Raw genomic sequence first — 16,542 nt, 5'->3', positions numbered from 1 at the left:
TTTTTTTTCTGTCTCTATTACATCAAATTCCACTCTTTTTATTTTCTTTTAGTTATTTCAGGTTTACTTACTTTTCTCTTTCTAGATTTTTAGGGTGGAAACTTAGATCAGGAGTCTATAAACTACAGCCCAGGGACCAAATCTTCCTGCCATCATAAACTTTATATATAAACTTTGTGTAAATAAACTTTTATTGGAATACAGTCACATCATTTGTTTATATATTGCCTGTGACTGCTTTCACATTACAATGGCAGAGTTAAGTAGTTGCAACAGAGATAGTATGCCCTAAAATCTTAAAATATTTAGTATCTTACCCTTTACAGAAAACATTTGCCAATCCCTTGCTTAGATCTTTGATTTCTTCTTTTCTATTACGAGCATTTAAAGCCATAACTTTTCCACTAAGCACTGTTTTAGCTGTATTTCAGAAATTTAATGTTTTAATTTTCATACAGTACTTTTTCTAAGTTTCTCTATGATTTCTTCTTTGACTTCTAAGTGTTTCAGAGGTGACTTTGGAGATTGACCTTTCTCAGTATAATGCCATGAGGTCCATCCAAGTGTTGTGTGTATTAATGGGTCCTTTTGTATTTCTGAGTATTATTTCATGGTATGGATGTACGACCGTTTGTTTAACCATTCACCCACTAAAAGACATTCGGGTTTTTTCCATTTTTGGCTAGTACCAAAAAAGCTACAATAAACATTTGTTTTTATGTGAACATACATTTTCATTTCTCTGGGATAAGTGCCCAGAGTGAGATTACTGGGCTAATATGGTAAGTACCTATTTAGTGTTATAAAAAACTCCCACCAGCAATGTATGAATAGTCCAGTTTCTCTTCATTTTCACCAGCATTCGGCATTGTCTTTTTTTTTTTTTAAGGCCATTCTGGTAGGTATGTAGTGATATCTCATTGTGGTCTTCATTTGTATTTTCCTAATGGATGATTCTGAACATCTTTTTGTGTGCTTATTTTCCATTAGTGTGTTCTCTTCAGCAAAATGTCTGTTTATATCTTCTGCCCATTTTATAATTAGATTGCTTTTTTACTTTTGAGCCTTAAGAATTCAGTATTCTAAGTACAAGTCCTTTTTCAAAATTGTTGTTTCCAAGTATTTGCTCCCAGACTGTAGCTCATGTGTTTCGTCCTCTTAATAAAGTCTTTGGCAGAGGAAACTTTGCATTTTTATTGTAGTCTAGCTTATTATGTCATGTCTAAGAACTCTTCACCTCACCTTAAGTACTGAAGATTTTCTCCTGTGTCTTCTATAAAGTTCTGTGGTTTTAAGTAGTAGTTTTAGTTTTAAGTCGGGGTCCCATTTTGAGCTAATTTATGTGTAAGGTGTGAGGTTTATGTCCAGGTTTATATTTTTTCCTGTGAATGTCCATTTGTTGCAGCACCATTTGTTTGAAAGACCATTCTTCCTCATGAAACATTTTTAAGACCTTTTAAGGCAGATCTAGGGTGGCCTTTATTCTTGGGCTAATTTTGCCACTTAGAAAGTGTGCTGGATTTCTCCTGAACGCTCAGTATATCTAAGGAGGTCCCTCCTTTTTGGCCAGAGGGAACACAGACAATTCTAGACCTGTGTGAGATGTAGAAGATGCCTGTTATGACTCCTCCATAATTGTTCTTTCTTCAGAAGTTGTTCTACTCTAACCTTGGGAGCTTTCAGGCATCCCATACCTAGATTGTTAGTCAGCCAAAGATTACTGTGCTCTCCATACACCTTCCTCTTGCATACTATGCCCTCCAAATTCTATTCACCTTTGCCTCCTTGAACTACAGTTTTAATCTTGTCAACTGAGAAAGGTTGCTGGATTCTGTATCTGCCCTAATATGGGAAATACCTCCATGTAGGAAATCTGGGTGATGGTGGGACTCACCTCATTTGTTTCTCTTTCCTCAGGATTTTGTACCCCACATTTTGTATGAAAATAGTTGTTCTCCGCATTTTGTAAAATTTTCTAGTTGTTAGCATGGGAGGTAATTGTAGACCATCTTAACCCCTTCAAGGTGAAAAGTAGAATTTGATACTTACATTTCCTAATTTATCTATAATTCTTTCTAACTAAGCATGTATGGACAGTCATTTGATCCATGAATGTTGGCAGTTTTATCCCCCATTATACAAATACTTACACCTTTTTATTTCTTTTTCCTGACTTATAATATCACCTAGTATCTCCAATACAGTTTTCTATAGAAGCGGTTAGAAAAGGCATTCTTGTCTTCATCTCAAATGAAAAGCTTTGAACATTTCATCATTAATTATGATGTCTCCTGTCTATTTAATAAAGATACTTTTTATCAAATTTAAGAATTCTCTTGTGTTTATAATTAACCAAGTTACCATCATTATGGGTATAGAATTTTATCTCTAAAGAGAGGGTAAGTCATGGAGATGACCATGTGGTTTTCCTCCTTTTTCTGCTAACATGGTCTATGATATAGACTTCTAATTTTAAAAATGCTAAACAAACCTTTAATTCGTGAAAGAAATCCAATTTCTTTGTGATGTAAAATCTGTTTTACCTTTCGAAGAGCTTATGTAAGATTGGTATTTTTTATTTGTTTTTCTTTGTTTTCTAAAATATTTGGTAGAGTTCACAAGCAAAGACATCTGATCCTAGATTTCCTTTTTGGGGAAAGTTTTTAAGTTAAAATGTTACAAGTATCCCCAGATTTTCAGTTTTTGTCCTGTGTAAGTTTTGGTAGATTCTGTTGGCATAATGTAGTTCATAATATTCTCTTATTATTATTTTAACATTCATATAATCTGTAAGAAAGTCCCTCCTTTTTATTCTTTTTCTTTAAATAAATTTATTTATTTTATTTATTTATTTTTGTCTGCATTGAGTCTTCATTGCTACAAGTGGGCTTTCCCTAGCTGCAGCGAGTGGGGGCTACTCTTCGTTGCAGTGCATGTGCTTCTCATTGCAGTGACTTCTCTTGTTGAGGAGCATGGGCTCTAGGCACACGGGCTTCAGTAGTTGTGGCTCACGGGCTCAGTAGTTGTGGCTCACGGGCTTCAAAGTGCAGGCCTAGTAGTTGTGGCGCACGGGCTTAGTTGCTCCACAGCATGTGGGATCTTCCCGGACCAGGGCTCGAGCCCGTGTCCCCTGCATTGGCAGGCAGATTCTTAACCACTGTGCCACCAGGGAAGCCCCCTCCTTTTTATTCTTGATGCTTATTATGAGCTTGTTTCTGCTTTCCTTCCTTGCTTCCAAGTCTTGGCAGTGATTAATCAATTTTATTCATATTGCCATTAAGAAACATTCACTAGAGAGAAGTAACAAGAAACTGTTAGGTTGAAGTTTATACCTTATTATCTTTTCCTTAGTGCAGTGGATCTTAAACATCAGTATGCAACAGAGTTACATGGGAGGCCTGTTAAAACACATTGCTGAGCCAATATGTAGTTCTAGTTCAAGACTGAAGGCCTGAGAATCAGGAAAGTTGATGGTATAAGTTCCAGTATGGAAGCTGGGAGGCTCAAGACCCCAGAAGAGCTGATGTTTCAGTTGCGTCTGAAGGCCAGCAAAGACCAACTATCAAGTAGAAGGAGTTTTCTCTTATCTAGCCTTTTGTTCTATTCACATCTTCAGTTGATTGGATGAACACACACACATTAGGGAGGATGGTCTGCTTTATTCAGTCTACCCATTCAAATTGTAATCTCATCCAGAAACACCCTAACAGACACACCCAGAATAATATTTAATCAAATGTTGGGGCACCCTGTGGTCCAGTCAAGTTGACACATAAAATTAACCATTACATGAAGTGATCTTGGTGTACTGGCTCTAAGAATACACTTTGAGAAATAGTGTTTTAAGTGATCATCTTCTAGATTGCAGCATTAATTCCTGATTTATATAAGTCCTCTTCCCAGACAATGTATGGATCTCAGTGTAGCTTAACTTCATCTACTCCAAATTTGGCAAACACACTTATACGTATGTGTATGCATATGTGTGTGTGTGTGTGTGTGTGTGCACGTAAAATTGTAAATGCAAGGGCTTCCCTGGTGGTGCAGTGGTTGAGAGTCCGCCTGCCAATGCAGGGGACACGGGTTCGTGTCCCGGTCCAGGAAGATCCCACATGCTGCGGAGGGGCTGGGCCTGTGAGCCATGGCCACTGAGCCTGCACGTCCACAGCCTGTGCTCTGCAATGGGAGAGGCCACAACAGTGAGAGGCCCGCGTACTGAAAAAAAACAATTGTAAATGCAACAAGAGAATATAATTACTATTTTATTGGTCAACATATTTAGATTTATCCAAATTTTTATCATTTACTTTTGCTCATCATTCCTTTTTGAATATCTGACTTACATGTGCTATCATTTTCTTTCTTCTTAAAGAACACCCCCTTTAGTATTTCATTTAGTGCAGGCCTGACACTCCTGAATTCCCTCACTTCTTATTTAACTAAATATCTTTGAAATTCACCTCTATTTTTGAGGGATATTTTGAACCAAAGTAGAGTCTAGGTTGGAAGCTATTTCCTTTTAACGCTTTAAAGATATTAATGGGAAATTCTTAGCCATTACCTCTTCTAATATTGCTTCAGAATCATTCTATTCTTTCTCTGGGATTTGAATTACACATATATTAGATATTTTCTGTATTTCTCATCTATCTATCTATTTCTCTCTCTCTATTATTCTAGTATTTCTTTTTAACCTTAGTCCACTTTACTAATTCTCTTTTTAACTGTTTCTAATTTTCTGCATTCTTAATTTTTGTGTAAGTACTAGAATTTCCATTTGATTTTTTATAGGTTAATATTCTCTTCCAGTTTCCTATAGTGTCTTTAATTTTCATGTATGTGTATATATATGATAATGGTTGCAGCCATGGATTTTTATGTGTTTTTTCTCTAATGGATTATTTATAGTTTTATTCCTACAAATTATTTAGAATCTGTAAACCCCTCTAAATGAGATTTCCTTAATATAGGTAAAAACCAATATATGATTGTGTTTTTTAAACTAAACTCTTGTGTTTTAAGTCATATTGTTTTAATCCAGGCACTAGAGCTGTAGAAATTCATCTAAAGCATTATTATATCCTTTGAATGTTTGGTTTTCCTATCATTGGTCATTTTGTTAGAGTGGTTGATAAATTTCTCAAGTTGCAACCATAATTGTGTTCATGGAAATCAGTAATTCTCTTTCTTAAAAAAATTTGTACTTACTATCAAGAAAAGTAGCCAAAGTCAAAATAGCATCATAAGCATAGTTAGTGTGACTGAAGAGAATGAAAAAGAATAAAGTGGGGAGAGAGGAATGAGTAGCTTAAGAGAATGCATTTCAGCCTAGAGTTGACAAACTCTATATTTAGGTCCCACGAATGTTCTAAAATATTAAGAAGTTATAAACAGATTATTAAGATTATAACCCTCACACTAGACTATGTAGGGCAAATTCCCCATCAAGTCTACATTTGTATTATTTCTCTGCAAAAAATGTCTTAGACTAAGTGAATGTTTTTTGAATAAATGAAAACTTCCAAATGAAAAATTAGTACTTGGTGTTTTCCCTAAATTAAGTGAAATACGCTAGTTGTTTTAGAAAATAATTTGCCAAAGGACCTTGTTTTATTTCTGGTAGCTATAGGTTCCTTCCGCTTTTAAAATGAAAATTACATTCAAACGAAAGAATAATTTATTTATTTTTATAAGCTATAAAGTCAAAGAGTTCTCCCTTATTAAGATTTTAAAGAATTTTTAACATGTTAACAGATACATTTTTCATGTGCCTTGGGATTGGGAAAAAATAGTTTAATACTGTGTATTTATCTGAGATGATAATTGAAATAACAATATAGGCACAATATATCTTTTTAAAATTTTTTTTTTAGTAATTGGTGGTTATCTGCCAGGTGATAGAGGAGGGAGGGTATAAAGCTAAAATTTATGTTTATATCATTTCCTTTGAGAATTTAAATTGTGTAAGAATGAAGATAACATACTTTACACAATGTTTACTTTAAAACACATTATGATGAATCTATATGTCCATTTTCTTCACTATGAAAAAGTGATGATGCAACTTTTCCACTCAGAATATTTTGTTTTTGCTTGATAGAGAAATCTGGCAGTATTATTTGATAATAATCTCCTGTATTTAAAACCTTTAATCTCTTGCTGGGTAAAATGTTAACATTTTTTTGCCCTTTATTAGAATATTTAAATTATGGTTGCAGAATGATTTATAAAAGCATCATTTAATGTTCTGTTAACATTTTGTAAGAAAATAGCTGCAAAAAGTCTTATTATAGGGATTCACTCACTGAGAAATATCTTTTTGTCCATTACCCTTAAGTAAAGGTAATTAATACACATTTACATACACACATGTAATTAGTTGTGTAGATTAATCAGTTTCTATTTGATGTTTAATTTAATCACCAAGAACAGTACTTTTGCAATTCTGAAGCCTCTAAATTATTATACAGAAACCTGTAAAATATGCAAAAAAAATCTTAAACTAGGGAAAATGTTTCTAACTTCAATTAGATAGTAGTATATTATGATCCAATAGTATAACTCTGATATGAACCTCTATAAATCTAGAATTTTTCTAACGTAATTTTACTCAGTTAATCTTAAGTAAAAATAAATATTCATGCTTCACTCAGAATTCAGGTGCAAAAACAGTAGTAATTATATCTAAATTTTTCTCCTCTTCATAGGTTCTCTTTTACCATTCTTACTTACCTTTCCTTGGTAGAGAGGATTACTTTAGCTGAGGAGCTTCATCAAACATGATCCTGGAGATTAGAAAGAATGAATGAAATAATGGATCTAAAAAAGAAGTTCTGTCTATATTCTCTAAAATTCAGAGCTAACTCGTTATTATGATGATTATTCTGTGACTTCAGGTAGTCCTTCCTTTCCTAGCTGTTTTATTACAACTTAATAATAGTAAGTACTTTCATTAAAACAGTTTTTCTCAAAACGTGTTTCCTGGATAAGCAGTATCAGGCCACCTGAGAATCTTTTAGAAGTGCAAACTGTGTCGGTACACCCAAACCTGCTGAACCTCTAAGGCTGGGGCCCTAGCAGTTTGGGTTTAAACAGGCCTTGCAGGTGATTCCAACCTACACCAAAGACTGAGAACCACTGCCTTAATGTAGGTGTTTGCTCCAGGAGTAACAGAGTAGAGGAGAATATTGAAAACTCTTTGTCTTCAGCAAGTCTGCAAAGCCCCACCCAGGTCCTTTTTTCTTGCTTAAAGTTGTTCCTCCAGAATATTCTCTTTAAGTGTTTGTGGAAGTTACTAAACCTGAGTTTCCTCTGAGTTCTTCTTTCTCTAAAGCTGTTGACCCAAATAAGAGGAAGTAAACTTAAATTGAAGTGTTAATGATGAGGCTTTGTGTCCACAGAGGATTCAGATCATGCTCTTTCCAAGTTAGGAAAGAGCATCCTAGATTATTCCCTAATCCCTTGCTATTCACTTAAAAAAAGATGGAATAGTTCAGTTTTAAATATTAATAATACATTGCAAATTATTCTGTGATTAATTACCTTTTTGTCATTTATGTTTTCCTCATACATAACAAAAATGTTGCTTAGCATTGTGGCAGAACTTTTATTACTGTAAAGTATTGTTTAATTCCTTACTGTACATGTCTTCTGTGTAGAAGAATGTGTGCTCATCTAAGATTATTATATTGATTTTGTTTTGGTTCAAATATATCAGTCACATTTTGTAAGATTAAATACAGATGTGTTCTATTCAAAGTAGCAGTTACAAGAGCTATCATTGTTGACCTCCCACTATGTGCCAAGCACTTTTCTATGCACTTTACATGCCTTAGGTCATTAACCTTCACCTGGTAGGTACTGTTACCATCTTCATTTTGCAGACATAGGAAGTCTAATGTCCCAAGTTCACCTAGGTAGCATACGATGGAGCCAGCATTCCAGTTCAAGCAGTCTTACTCTAAAGCACTTACTTGTAAGAGAGACAGTTGGATGTTACCAAATTATTTATTTGAGCAGAATTATTTTCTTTATCTGTGCTTTTACTTTTACATATCTTGCTCAAGGTACTTTCAAGAATGTCAGATAGTGCTTATATAAAGTCATATAACTTGAAATTTAATAGTCAGCAATATAAATAATGAATGATACAATGATTGGTAAATAAAAAGTAAGTGGGCTTATGAAATAGAAAACGCCTACTTTGGCAAAGCAATTCACCTGTATCATACTGAATTCAGTTATCCCCTTATTTGTCCTGCTTTTCAGGAAATTTTCAGGGAACTCTTGAGAACAAGAGCTCATTCTTTGTAACTTTCACAGTGACCCGTGTAGTAGGTATTCGAAACAGCCTTCTTTGGTGGAAAGAAGGATTGACAAAGAAGCCATACAGGAACTTCTTTTCTTGAAGCTCCTAGAGTTATGGACAGAATCTGTGGCCCTTGTGGGTGACAGGATCCTGATTCCTTTTCACAGTATAATCAATCTGATTTAGCAACAGTCTTTTGAGTAGCCTTATGACTGATGTGAAACTCTACAGTGTCCCTTCTACATGAAGCTGTTATTATTCAGTGGGTTAGAATTGGACTTTTATAATTTTAAAGGTTTTAATTTAGAAGTAAAGTTTATTTGACTTTTTATATTGAACCATATTTACTAGTCTTTATGTCTTAATTTCAACAGCATCACTGCAAAACTTGAAAGAGCTTTAGAAAAAGTTGCTCCTCTTCTTCGTGAAATTTTTGTAGACTTTGCCCCATTCCTATCTCGTACACTTCTTGGCAGTCATGGACAAGAGCTATTGATAGAAGGTATGATTTCTCTCTCTATTCTAATTATTTTAGTTTCCTATAATGTATCTATTAATCATGGCATAACTTGTGCTACTAGAGGAATATTTATTGACAGAAGAATATAAAGACATTGCTTCCACAAATTCTAGTAAGATATTCATGTATGCTTTCTCCTTATTCATTAAAAAAAAAAAAGTAGCATGTTTGCACAGTCAATGCTAATAACAGAATGAAGAACTTTGAAAAAGTGTTGGAATGGGAGGCTCTGGCCCTTATAATCCCAATCTATTAGGGCTGTTGTATATCCTTCATTAGGGTGTCATGTTTACTAAGCAGTGATCTCTAAAATCCCCTTCTGACTCTTCAAGTGACTTTTCTTATTCACACATACCATGTGTAATATGAGAATCCTTAACTGAGAAAATGTAAAGAAATACTTAACTGGGAATTGATGAAGCTGTTATCTACTCGTCAGCAGCTTAAATGGAGTGAGAAGGCAAAGAAGATAAATTAACTGTTGGGAAGATTTAATATAAGCATCTGTATTAGGAGCTTTGAAAAATATGGTTGTCTGAAGCCTTACTTCTTTAAACAGAAGTTTTGTTCTATAAATATTCATGAGCTTCAGAAAGGGGTAATCAATATCTAGATGATCCTGTACGTGAATAATGGCTTTAGGTGCTATTCCTTGAATTTAGCAGGTATATATATATTTATATATATGTTTATATATTTGCAAACATACATACACTCACACACACACACACACACACACACACACACACTCACACACACACACATATTTGCTTTTTACTTCCTATTTACTGTGGAAGTTTTCCTTACCTGTTCTGTCATTGTCTCAACTGCTTTTACACAATCTGTTTCTATTAGGGGAAACAATAATAGTTAATAACCTGAATTTAAACCCTTGTTTCACTGCTTTCTTAGCTGTATGACCTTTGTGAGTTATGTAGCCATTTTGTAGCTTAGTTGCTTTCTATAAGATGTAGTCAATGATAACACCTCTCTCCCAGGGTTCTTGTAAGGATTAAATTGTATAATGCCTATAAAGCTCTTAAAATAGTGACCCATGGAGGGCTATTCATTTTTTTCTTAATACAGTGTTCTTGCTCTAGGCCAAGTGCTATTAGATACTTGGAATATATTAGTAAATAACAAAGATCCCTGTCTTGGTCACCTTATATTCTATCAAAGAGAGAATATAAATAAATACTGAGCAAAATAAGTAATTAAATTATATAGCATATGAGGTGGTAAGTGTTATGTAAAAGGATAAGTACAACACAGGGGATTGGTATTATAGAAGTGTCAGGGTTAGGTTGCAGTTTTAAAGAGGTGATTAATTTTAAATAAGCCAGTAGTAAAAGTTACATCTCAGCAAAGACTTAAAGGAGGTGAGCCATACAGCTTACTAGAAGAGTGTCCTAGGTCAAGAGAATAGTGTAATGACCCTATAACATGTGTTACCTTTCTAATAAGAAAAAAAAATTCAATAAACATCATTAAAAAATTAAATCTCAAATGTTTCCTCATTCCCTAAAAGTCTTTTAATTTTTTCAGTATTTATGTATATCTTTTCCAGAAATTAACTGACAAATTTACCAAAGAAATTCATAAATAGTGAACAAATACATGCAAAAATAAACATGGAATAAAGTTAGTAATATAGTAGTGTTAGTAATGGATCCTGTACTGTTATTAGAATTGGGATGCACTGTTTTCCAGCAGCCAAAGCAAAGAAGGAATTATTTGAAGTTATAAAACTTTTATTATTGGTTCCTAAATGAGTTTGTGACAATTTTGAGTTCTAAGGAATTGCTGTCAGATGACTTTTTAACTGCTCTATGTTGGTCAGTCAGAACCCCATACATGTAGCCCCCTTTCCAGAATTTTCCATGGCCAGACATCTGGACTGTTTCTTATTTCTTCCCAGCCCTGCAGAGAGAAGGTAGGAGAAATAGCCTGTAATTGAGAGCTATTTTTCTTGGGCTTCCCTAAGTTTACCTCAAATACTCTGAATTGAGTTGAAGCACCATTAAGAATAATCCTCTTGGATTTTTATAAAGGTGACTGTGCTAAAAAGGAAACGTTAGACCAAGTTATATATTAAGAATTCACTTTGTGTTCCCTTGATAGAATACAATTTTACTTTTTCACTTTTCTGAATCCAAAGAATTTAATTAAATATCCTATTTTTAAAACTACGTTGGTGTAATGTTCATACTCTTCTTTTGTGTTAAAATGATTTTTCTTAATAAAATGATGATAGCAAATGGTAGATTTTTAAGTTTTGAGTTTCGTTTTGTAAATGCCATTACTTGGCACAATAGCAAGTTGACAACCTTAAGATATGGTCCTCCAAATTTCTGCTAGGCCATACAATCAAAAAATCTAGAATCCTCTGCTGTATTCCAGAACAGCATTAGGTATCCTCACCATTTAGTCATAACCTTCATTTTCAGACTCAACTAGTCTCTGTCCTCTTACTACAGAGGACATTCCTTTAACATTCAATAAGTTACACATTGTCACATTGCTTTGTTTTTGTACAACCCTTCCTTCTGCATTGGATCTTTTTCCTTTTTTCTTTCCCCCAAATTATTCTCATCCTTTGAGTTCTGCTTCAGGTTCCTTATGCCAAATTAATGCCTTCTCTTCTGTGCTCCTGTGCCATTTTATTTATACAATATTAATAAAATTATTTTTCACTTGTAAATAGGAAGTATTTTATTGGTTTCATTAACATTGCCTAACTTAGATTCTGGTACATAATATTGAGTATTTTTTTCCTTGTACTTGAATACAACATTATTTGTGTTACTGATAATGTTTGGTAGAGGTAAGTTTTGAAAATAAGGGAAGGTAGATAAAACTTTCGTGTTCTGTGGTGAGAATTCCTAATATTGATCAATCATCCACACCCATGCCTTGGATCCTATACTCACCCAAGGTCCATTCTTGCTCTCTGCCCCAGACTATGGAAATATATATCCTGTCATGTTCTCATTCTTGAACATGTACTCTTGATCATTCTTTCTTTTTCCCTCTCCTCCATTCCCCTTCTTTCCATAATTTGACAGACTGTTCCTCTCCTCTGAGAAGAAAAACTGTCAAACTATTGTGAAGAGCTCAGGAGAGTAATAGGATAAAAATATCTTTAGTTATTGAATATTTCTGTTCAGAAATAGTGCTTCTGATGAATAAATCTCAATGCTTTTGATTTCATCATATGTATAGGTATGGTAGGAACAAAACTGGATTTAGGTAACTGAAGATATTTTAATGTCTTATGAAAAGAGAAGACAATTACTTCTGATTTCAAGTAATCATAAAATATGTTTGAATTGAATCTTTGTTGTTTTATATTCAGTTTTTCTTGATTCACATGTGTATCCATTTAACTCTTTTCTTATAGAATAATTAATTATTGGTAGTTTATACTGTCTGTGTCCTTTAAAACACATGCTAAAATAATGTCCTTTCCTTTTCTTAATTTGTCTATCATTTTATTAGTCAACCTGTGTTAAATTTATTATTGTATGATTCTATAGTAATCAGTGTTGTTCATACCTTTTAAGTTCACTCATTAACAGTAGCTATTTTTGCATAGCTTTTGGGGGTGTGTGTGTGTGTGTGTGTGTGTGTGTGTGTGTGTCTTCCCCTTGGCAATAATTAGTATTTTTTAAGATGATAGTTTTGGGGAGCTTACTGAACTTTCTCTAAGAAAATTCTAGCTTTTCAATGTGCAAACTAATGTGTACAAATTAGAGTATATAATGCAAGTATCAAAATCTACCAGCTTAAGATGGCAAAACAGGGGCTTCCCTGGTAGCGCAGTGGTTGAGAGTCCGCCTGCCAGTGTAGGGAACGCGGGTTCGTGCCCCGGTCCGGGAAGATCCCACATGCCGCGGAGCGGCTGGGCCCGTGAGCCATGGCCGCTGAGCCTGCGCGTCCGGAGCCTGTGCTCCGCAACGGGAGAGGCCACAACAGTGAGAGGCCCGCATACCGGAAAAAAAAAAAAAAAAAGATGGCAAAACAACGTTTGGTCCAAAATTGTTATAGTTATACTAATGGGTTGGTTACTGAACTTTTAAATCTGTTTCACTGCTCTATTATTGCATGAGTACACCATTGTTTTAATCCTTGTCAATTTATAGAAGTTGTATGTAATCATCACCCACCAGTCCCTCTCATCTTTTTGAATAAATGATCATTATCATTAATTTAAAACAAAACAAAATTGCTTTATTTATTTGGCTTAGGCAGCAATGGAGGATGCACTTCAGAGGAGCCATTGGACTTCTCTTAAAGAGTTGAGAGGAGCCTATTTTAGAGTTCAGATTTAAGGAAGAACGTCCCGTTGTAGATGGAGTGCTGGTGTTAGATCTTGATAATTGTTATTCAGGAGGTCTTGGAAATACCATGAGCCTAGAGTTGCCATAGTAATAAAGAAGCAGACCCAAGTTAATCAGAAGAGAAGATGTTTGTGTGTGTGTGTTGGGGGTGAGGGCCGTGTGTGTATGTGTCTTAGCCTTAGTGCCCTTTACCTTGTTCCACCACCGCACAGAGTGGCCCTGAATATCACTGCTATGTTCCATGAGCATTACTTGTGTTTGGTTGAGAACTCACAAGAACATTAGAGATAACTTAATTATCATGGGGATACAGCAGATAGTCTCAAAGTCAGGAAATGAAATACAGATAGACTTGAGGCAGCCTGGACATGGGAAAGGAGTGTCAGTAACAAGGGCTACTCCTCAAGCAGTTTAACATACGTGGAATTGGAGTCCAAGATGAAGGAGGTTGAGACGATATGTGTGTATGTGTATAGCCAAATAATTTGAAAACTATTAATCCTAAGATCCAAGAAATTCAACTAACCTCAAGTGGGATGGACACAAAGAAAATAATTCCATGGAACATCATAATTAAACTGTTCAAAACCAGGTTTCAAGAGAAAATTTCAAAAAGTAGTCATCAACATTAAGCAAACCAACAACTCATTTAAAAATGTCTTGAACAGATACTTCACAAAAGATCACATTAGGATGCGAAATAAGTTCATAAAAAGATAGTCGACATTATCAGAAGATAAATGCAAATTAAAACCAGGATGACACAACACTACAAACATATGAGAATGACTAAAGTAAAAAATACTGATAATATTGTGTGGGCCAAAAGGTTTGTTCATTTTCTTCCGTAAGATGGCTCTAGTAGCACTTAGTTGTCTTTAATTCATTCGAAACAATTTTGTTAGATTGTATGTGGCAGCTGTCATATCAGTGTGCATTTAAAAAGAGACCTATCAAAATTGGTGAAGTTTTGGGTAGCCATTTTAATATTGAAGATGGAAGAAAAAAAGCAGTATATTTGGCATATTATGCTTTATTATTTCAAGAAAGGTAAAAACACAACTGAAATGCACAAAAAGATTTGTGCAGTGTATAGAGAAGGTACTGTGACTGATCAAATGTGTCAAAAGTGGTTTGCGAAATTTCATGCTGGAGGTTTCTCACTGGACGATGCTCCACGGTCGGGTAGACCAGTTGAAGTTGATAGCTATCCAGTCGAAACAGTAATTGAGAACAATCAACGTTATACCACGCGGGAGATAGCCGACATACTCAAAATATCCAAATCAAGCGTTGAAAATCATTTGCACCAGCTTGGTTATGTGAATTGCTTTGATGTTTGGGTTCCACGTAAGTTAAGCGAAAAAAACCTTCTTGACCACATTTCCGCATGCGATTCTCTACTGAAACGTAATGAAAACGTTCCGTTTTTAAAACAAATTGTGAAGGGCGATGAAAAGTGGATACTGTACAATAATGTGGAACAGAAGAGATCATGCAGCAAGCGAAATGAACCACCACCAACCACACCAAAGGCTGGTCCTCATCCAAAGAAGGTGATGTTGTGTATATGGTGGGATTGGAAGGGAGCCCTCTATTACGAGCTCTTTCCGAAAACCCAAACGATTAATTCCAAGTCCTGCTCCCGATTCGACTAACTGAAAGCGGCACTGCACTCAATGAAAAGCGTCCAGAAATAGTCAACAGAAAACGTATCATCTTCCATCAGGATAATGCAAGACCATGTGTTTCTCTGATGACCGGGCAAAAACTGTTATAGCTTGGCTGGGAAGTTCTGATTCATCCACCGCATTCACCAGACATTGCACCTTCGGATTTCTATTTATCTCAGTCTTTACAAAATTCTCTTAATGGAAAAAAATTTCATTTCCCTGAAGACTGTAAAAGGCACATGGAACAGTTCTTTGCTCAAAAAAATAAAAAAGTTTTGGGAAGATGGAATTATGAAGTTGCCTGAAAAATGGCAGAAGGTAGTGGAACAAAAGGGTGAATGTGTTATTCAATAAAGTTCTTGGTGAAAGTGAAAAATGTGTCGTTTTACTTAAACTGAAGGCTGTTTTTGGCCCACCCAATACCAAGTGCTGGGGAGAATTTGGAGCAACTGGCACTGTCACCCATGGCTTTGAGAATGCAAAGTGGCAGTCACTGAGGAAAATGGTTTGGAAGTTTCTTATTAAGTTAAACAGTCACTTATCATATGACCCAGTAATCCCATTCCTTGAAATTTTCCCTAGAGAAAATGAAAACTTACCTTCACATAGAAACCTATACATTGAATGTTCATAGCAGCTTTATTTGTGATAGCCAGAAGCTGGAGAAATTCAAATGTTTTTCAGTGAGTAAAAGAATAAAGGGACTATGGTGCATTCAAACAGAAGAAAAAAGGAACAAAATACTGATAAACCTTACTGCTTGGATGAATCTCATCAAAATTATTGTGTGGAAGAAAAACTCATCCCAAGGGTTGTGTACGTTATGTTTCCTTTTTATTTTTATTTTTTGAACATTCTCCATACAGATCAGTGGTGGTCAGGGTTTATGTGTGGGAAAGGGTATCACTGTAAAGGAATTTTTCAAAGGATTTCTTGGGATGGTGGTGATACATGGATCAATACATGTATTAAATCTCATAGAAATTTACACACAAAGTAAAAAAGTCAGTTTTAATCTATAATAATTTAAAATTAAAATGTTGAAATCACTGTCAGGAAAAAAAAACATGAGTTACAAAAATAAAATTATCATCAACATTTAGTCAGAAATTATTGCAAACCAGAAAATAATGGAACATCTTTCAAGTGTTGATAGAAAAGACTTCCAACCTGAAATTCTTTGTCCAGTGAAAATATTCCTCAAAAATGAAGGAGAAATAAAGACTTTTTCACACAACAAAAGATGTTAAAATTCATTGCCAACACAGCAATGAGTAAATTTTTTCAAGCAGAGGGTTAATGATACCAGTTGGAAACTTAGATACACACAAAGGAGAATGTAAGAAATAGTTAATATAGGGGTATATATGAAATATTTTTTTCATTTTCAATTGATGCAGGAAAAGCATTTATTAAAATTCAATACCCATTCATGATAAAATCTCTGAGAAAAATAGGTCCCAAAGGGAACAAACCTAACCTAAAATTGGTATTTATGAAAAATTGAAACTAATGTTATACTTAGTGAAAAACCAAGTGAAACTGGGAATAAGGGAAGGATTTTGCCTCTCACCACTTTAACTCAACATTTTACTGTATGATCTTAAGCAGTACAGTAAGGCAAGGAGTAAAAATAATAGACATACAGATTTGGAGAGGTGGAAGTAAAACTGTTTTTAATTGCAGTTGAAATTATCACGT

At 34.7% G+C, this 16,542-nt stretch overlaps 1 protein-coding gene across 5 annotated transcripts in view; it reads left to right on the top strand.

Moving 5' to 3' along the window:
* The window catches only part of NBEA (neurobeachin), a 629,334-nt gene that overhangs the window by 257,847 nt on the left and 354,945 nt on the right, over positions 1 to 16,542 (top strand). For all 5 annotated transcript variants that reach the window (XM_049701354.1, XM_033410053.2, XM_049701353.1 and 2 more), the window contains exon 33: positions 8,683 to 8,810. In XM_049701354.1, coding sequence (XP_049557311.1) covers positions 8,683 to 8,810 — 128 coding nt within the window. The remainder of the gene's footprint in view (positions 1 to 8,682; positions 8,811 to 16,542) is intronic.

Source organism: Orcinus orca, chromosome 18 (assembly GCF_937001465.1).
Source record: "Orcinus orca chromosome 18, mOrcOrc1.1, whole genome shotgun sequence".
Classification (NCBI taxonomy): domain Eukaryota; kingdom Metazoa; phylum Chordata; class Mammalia; order Artiodactyla; family Delphinidae; genus Orcinus; species Orcinus orca.
The sequence above is the reverse complement of the archived record's forward strand: the minus strand, read 5'-3'. Positions and strand labels throughout refer to the sequence as shown.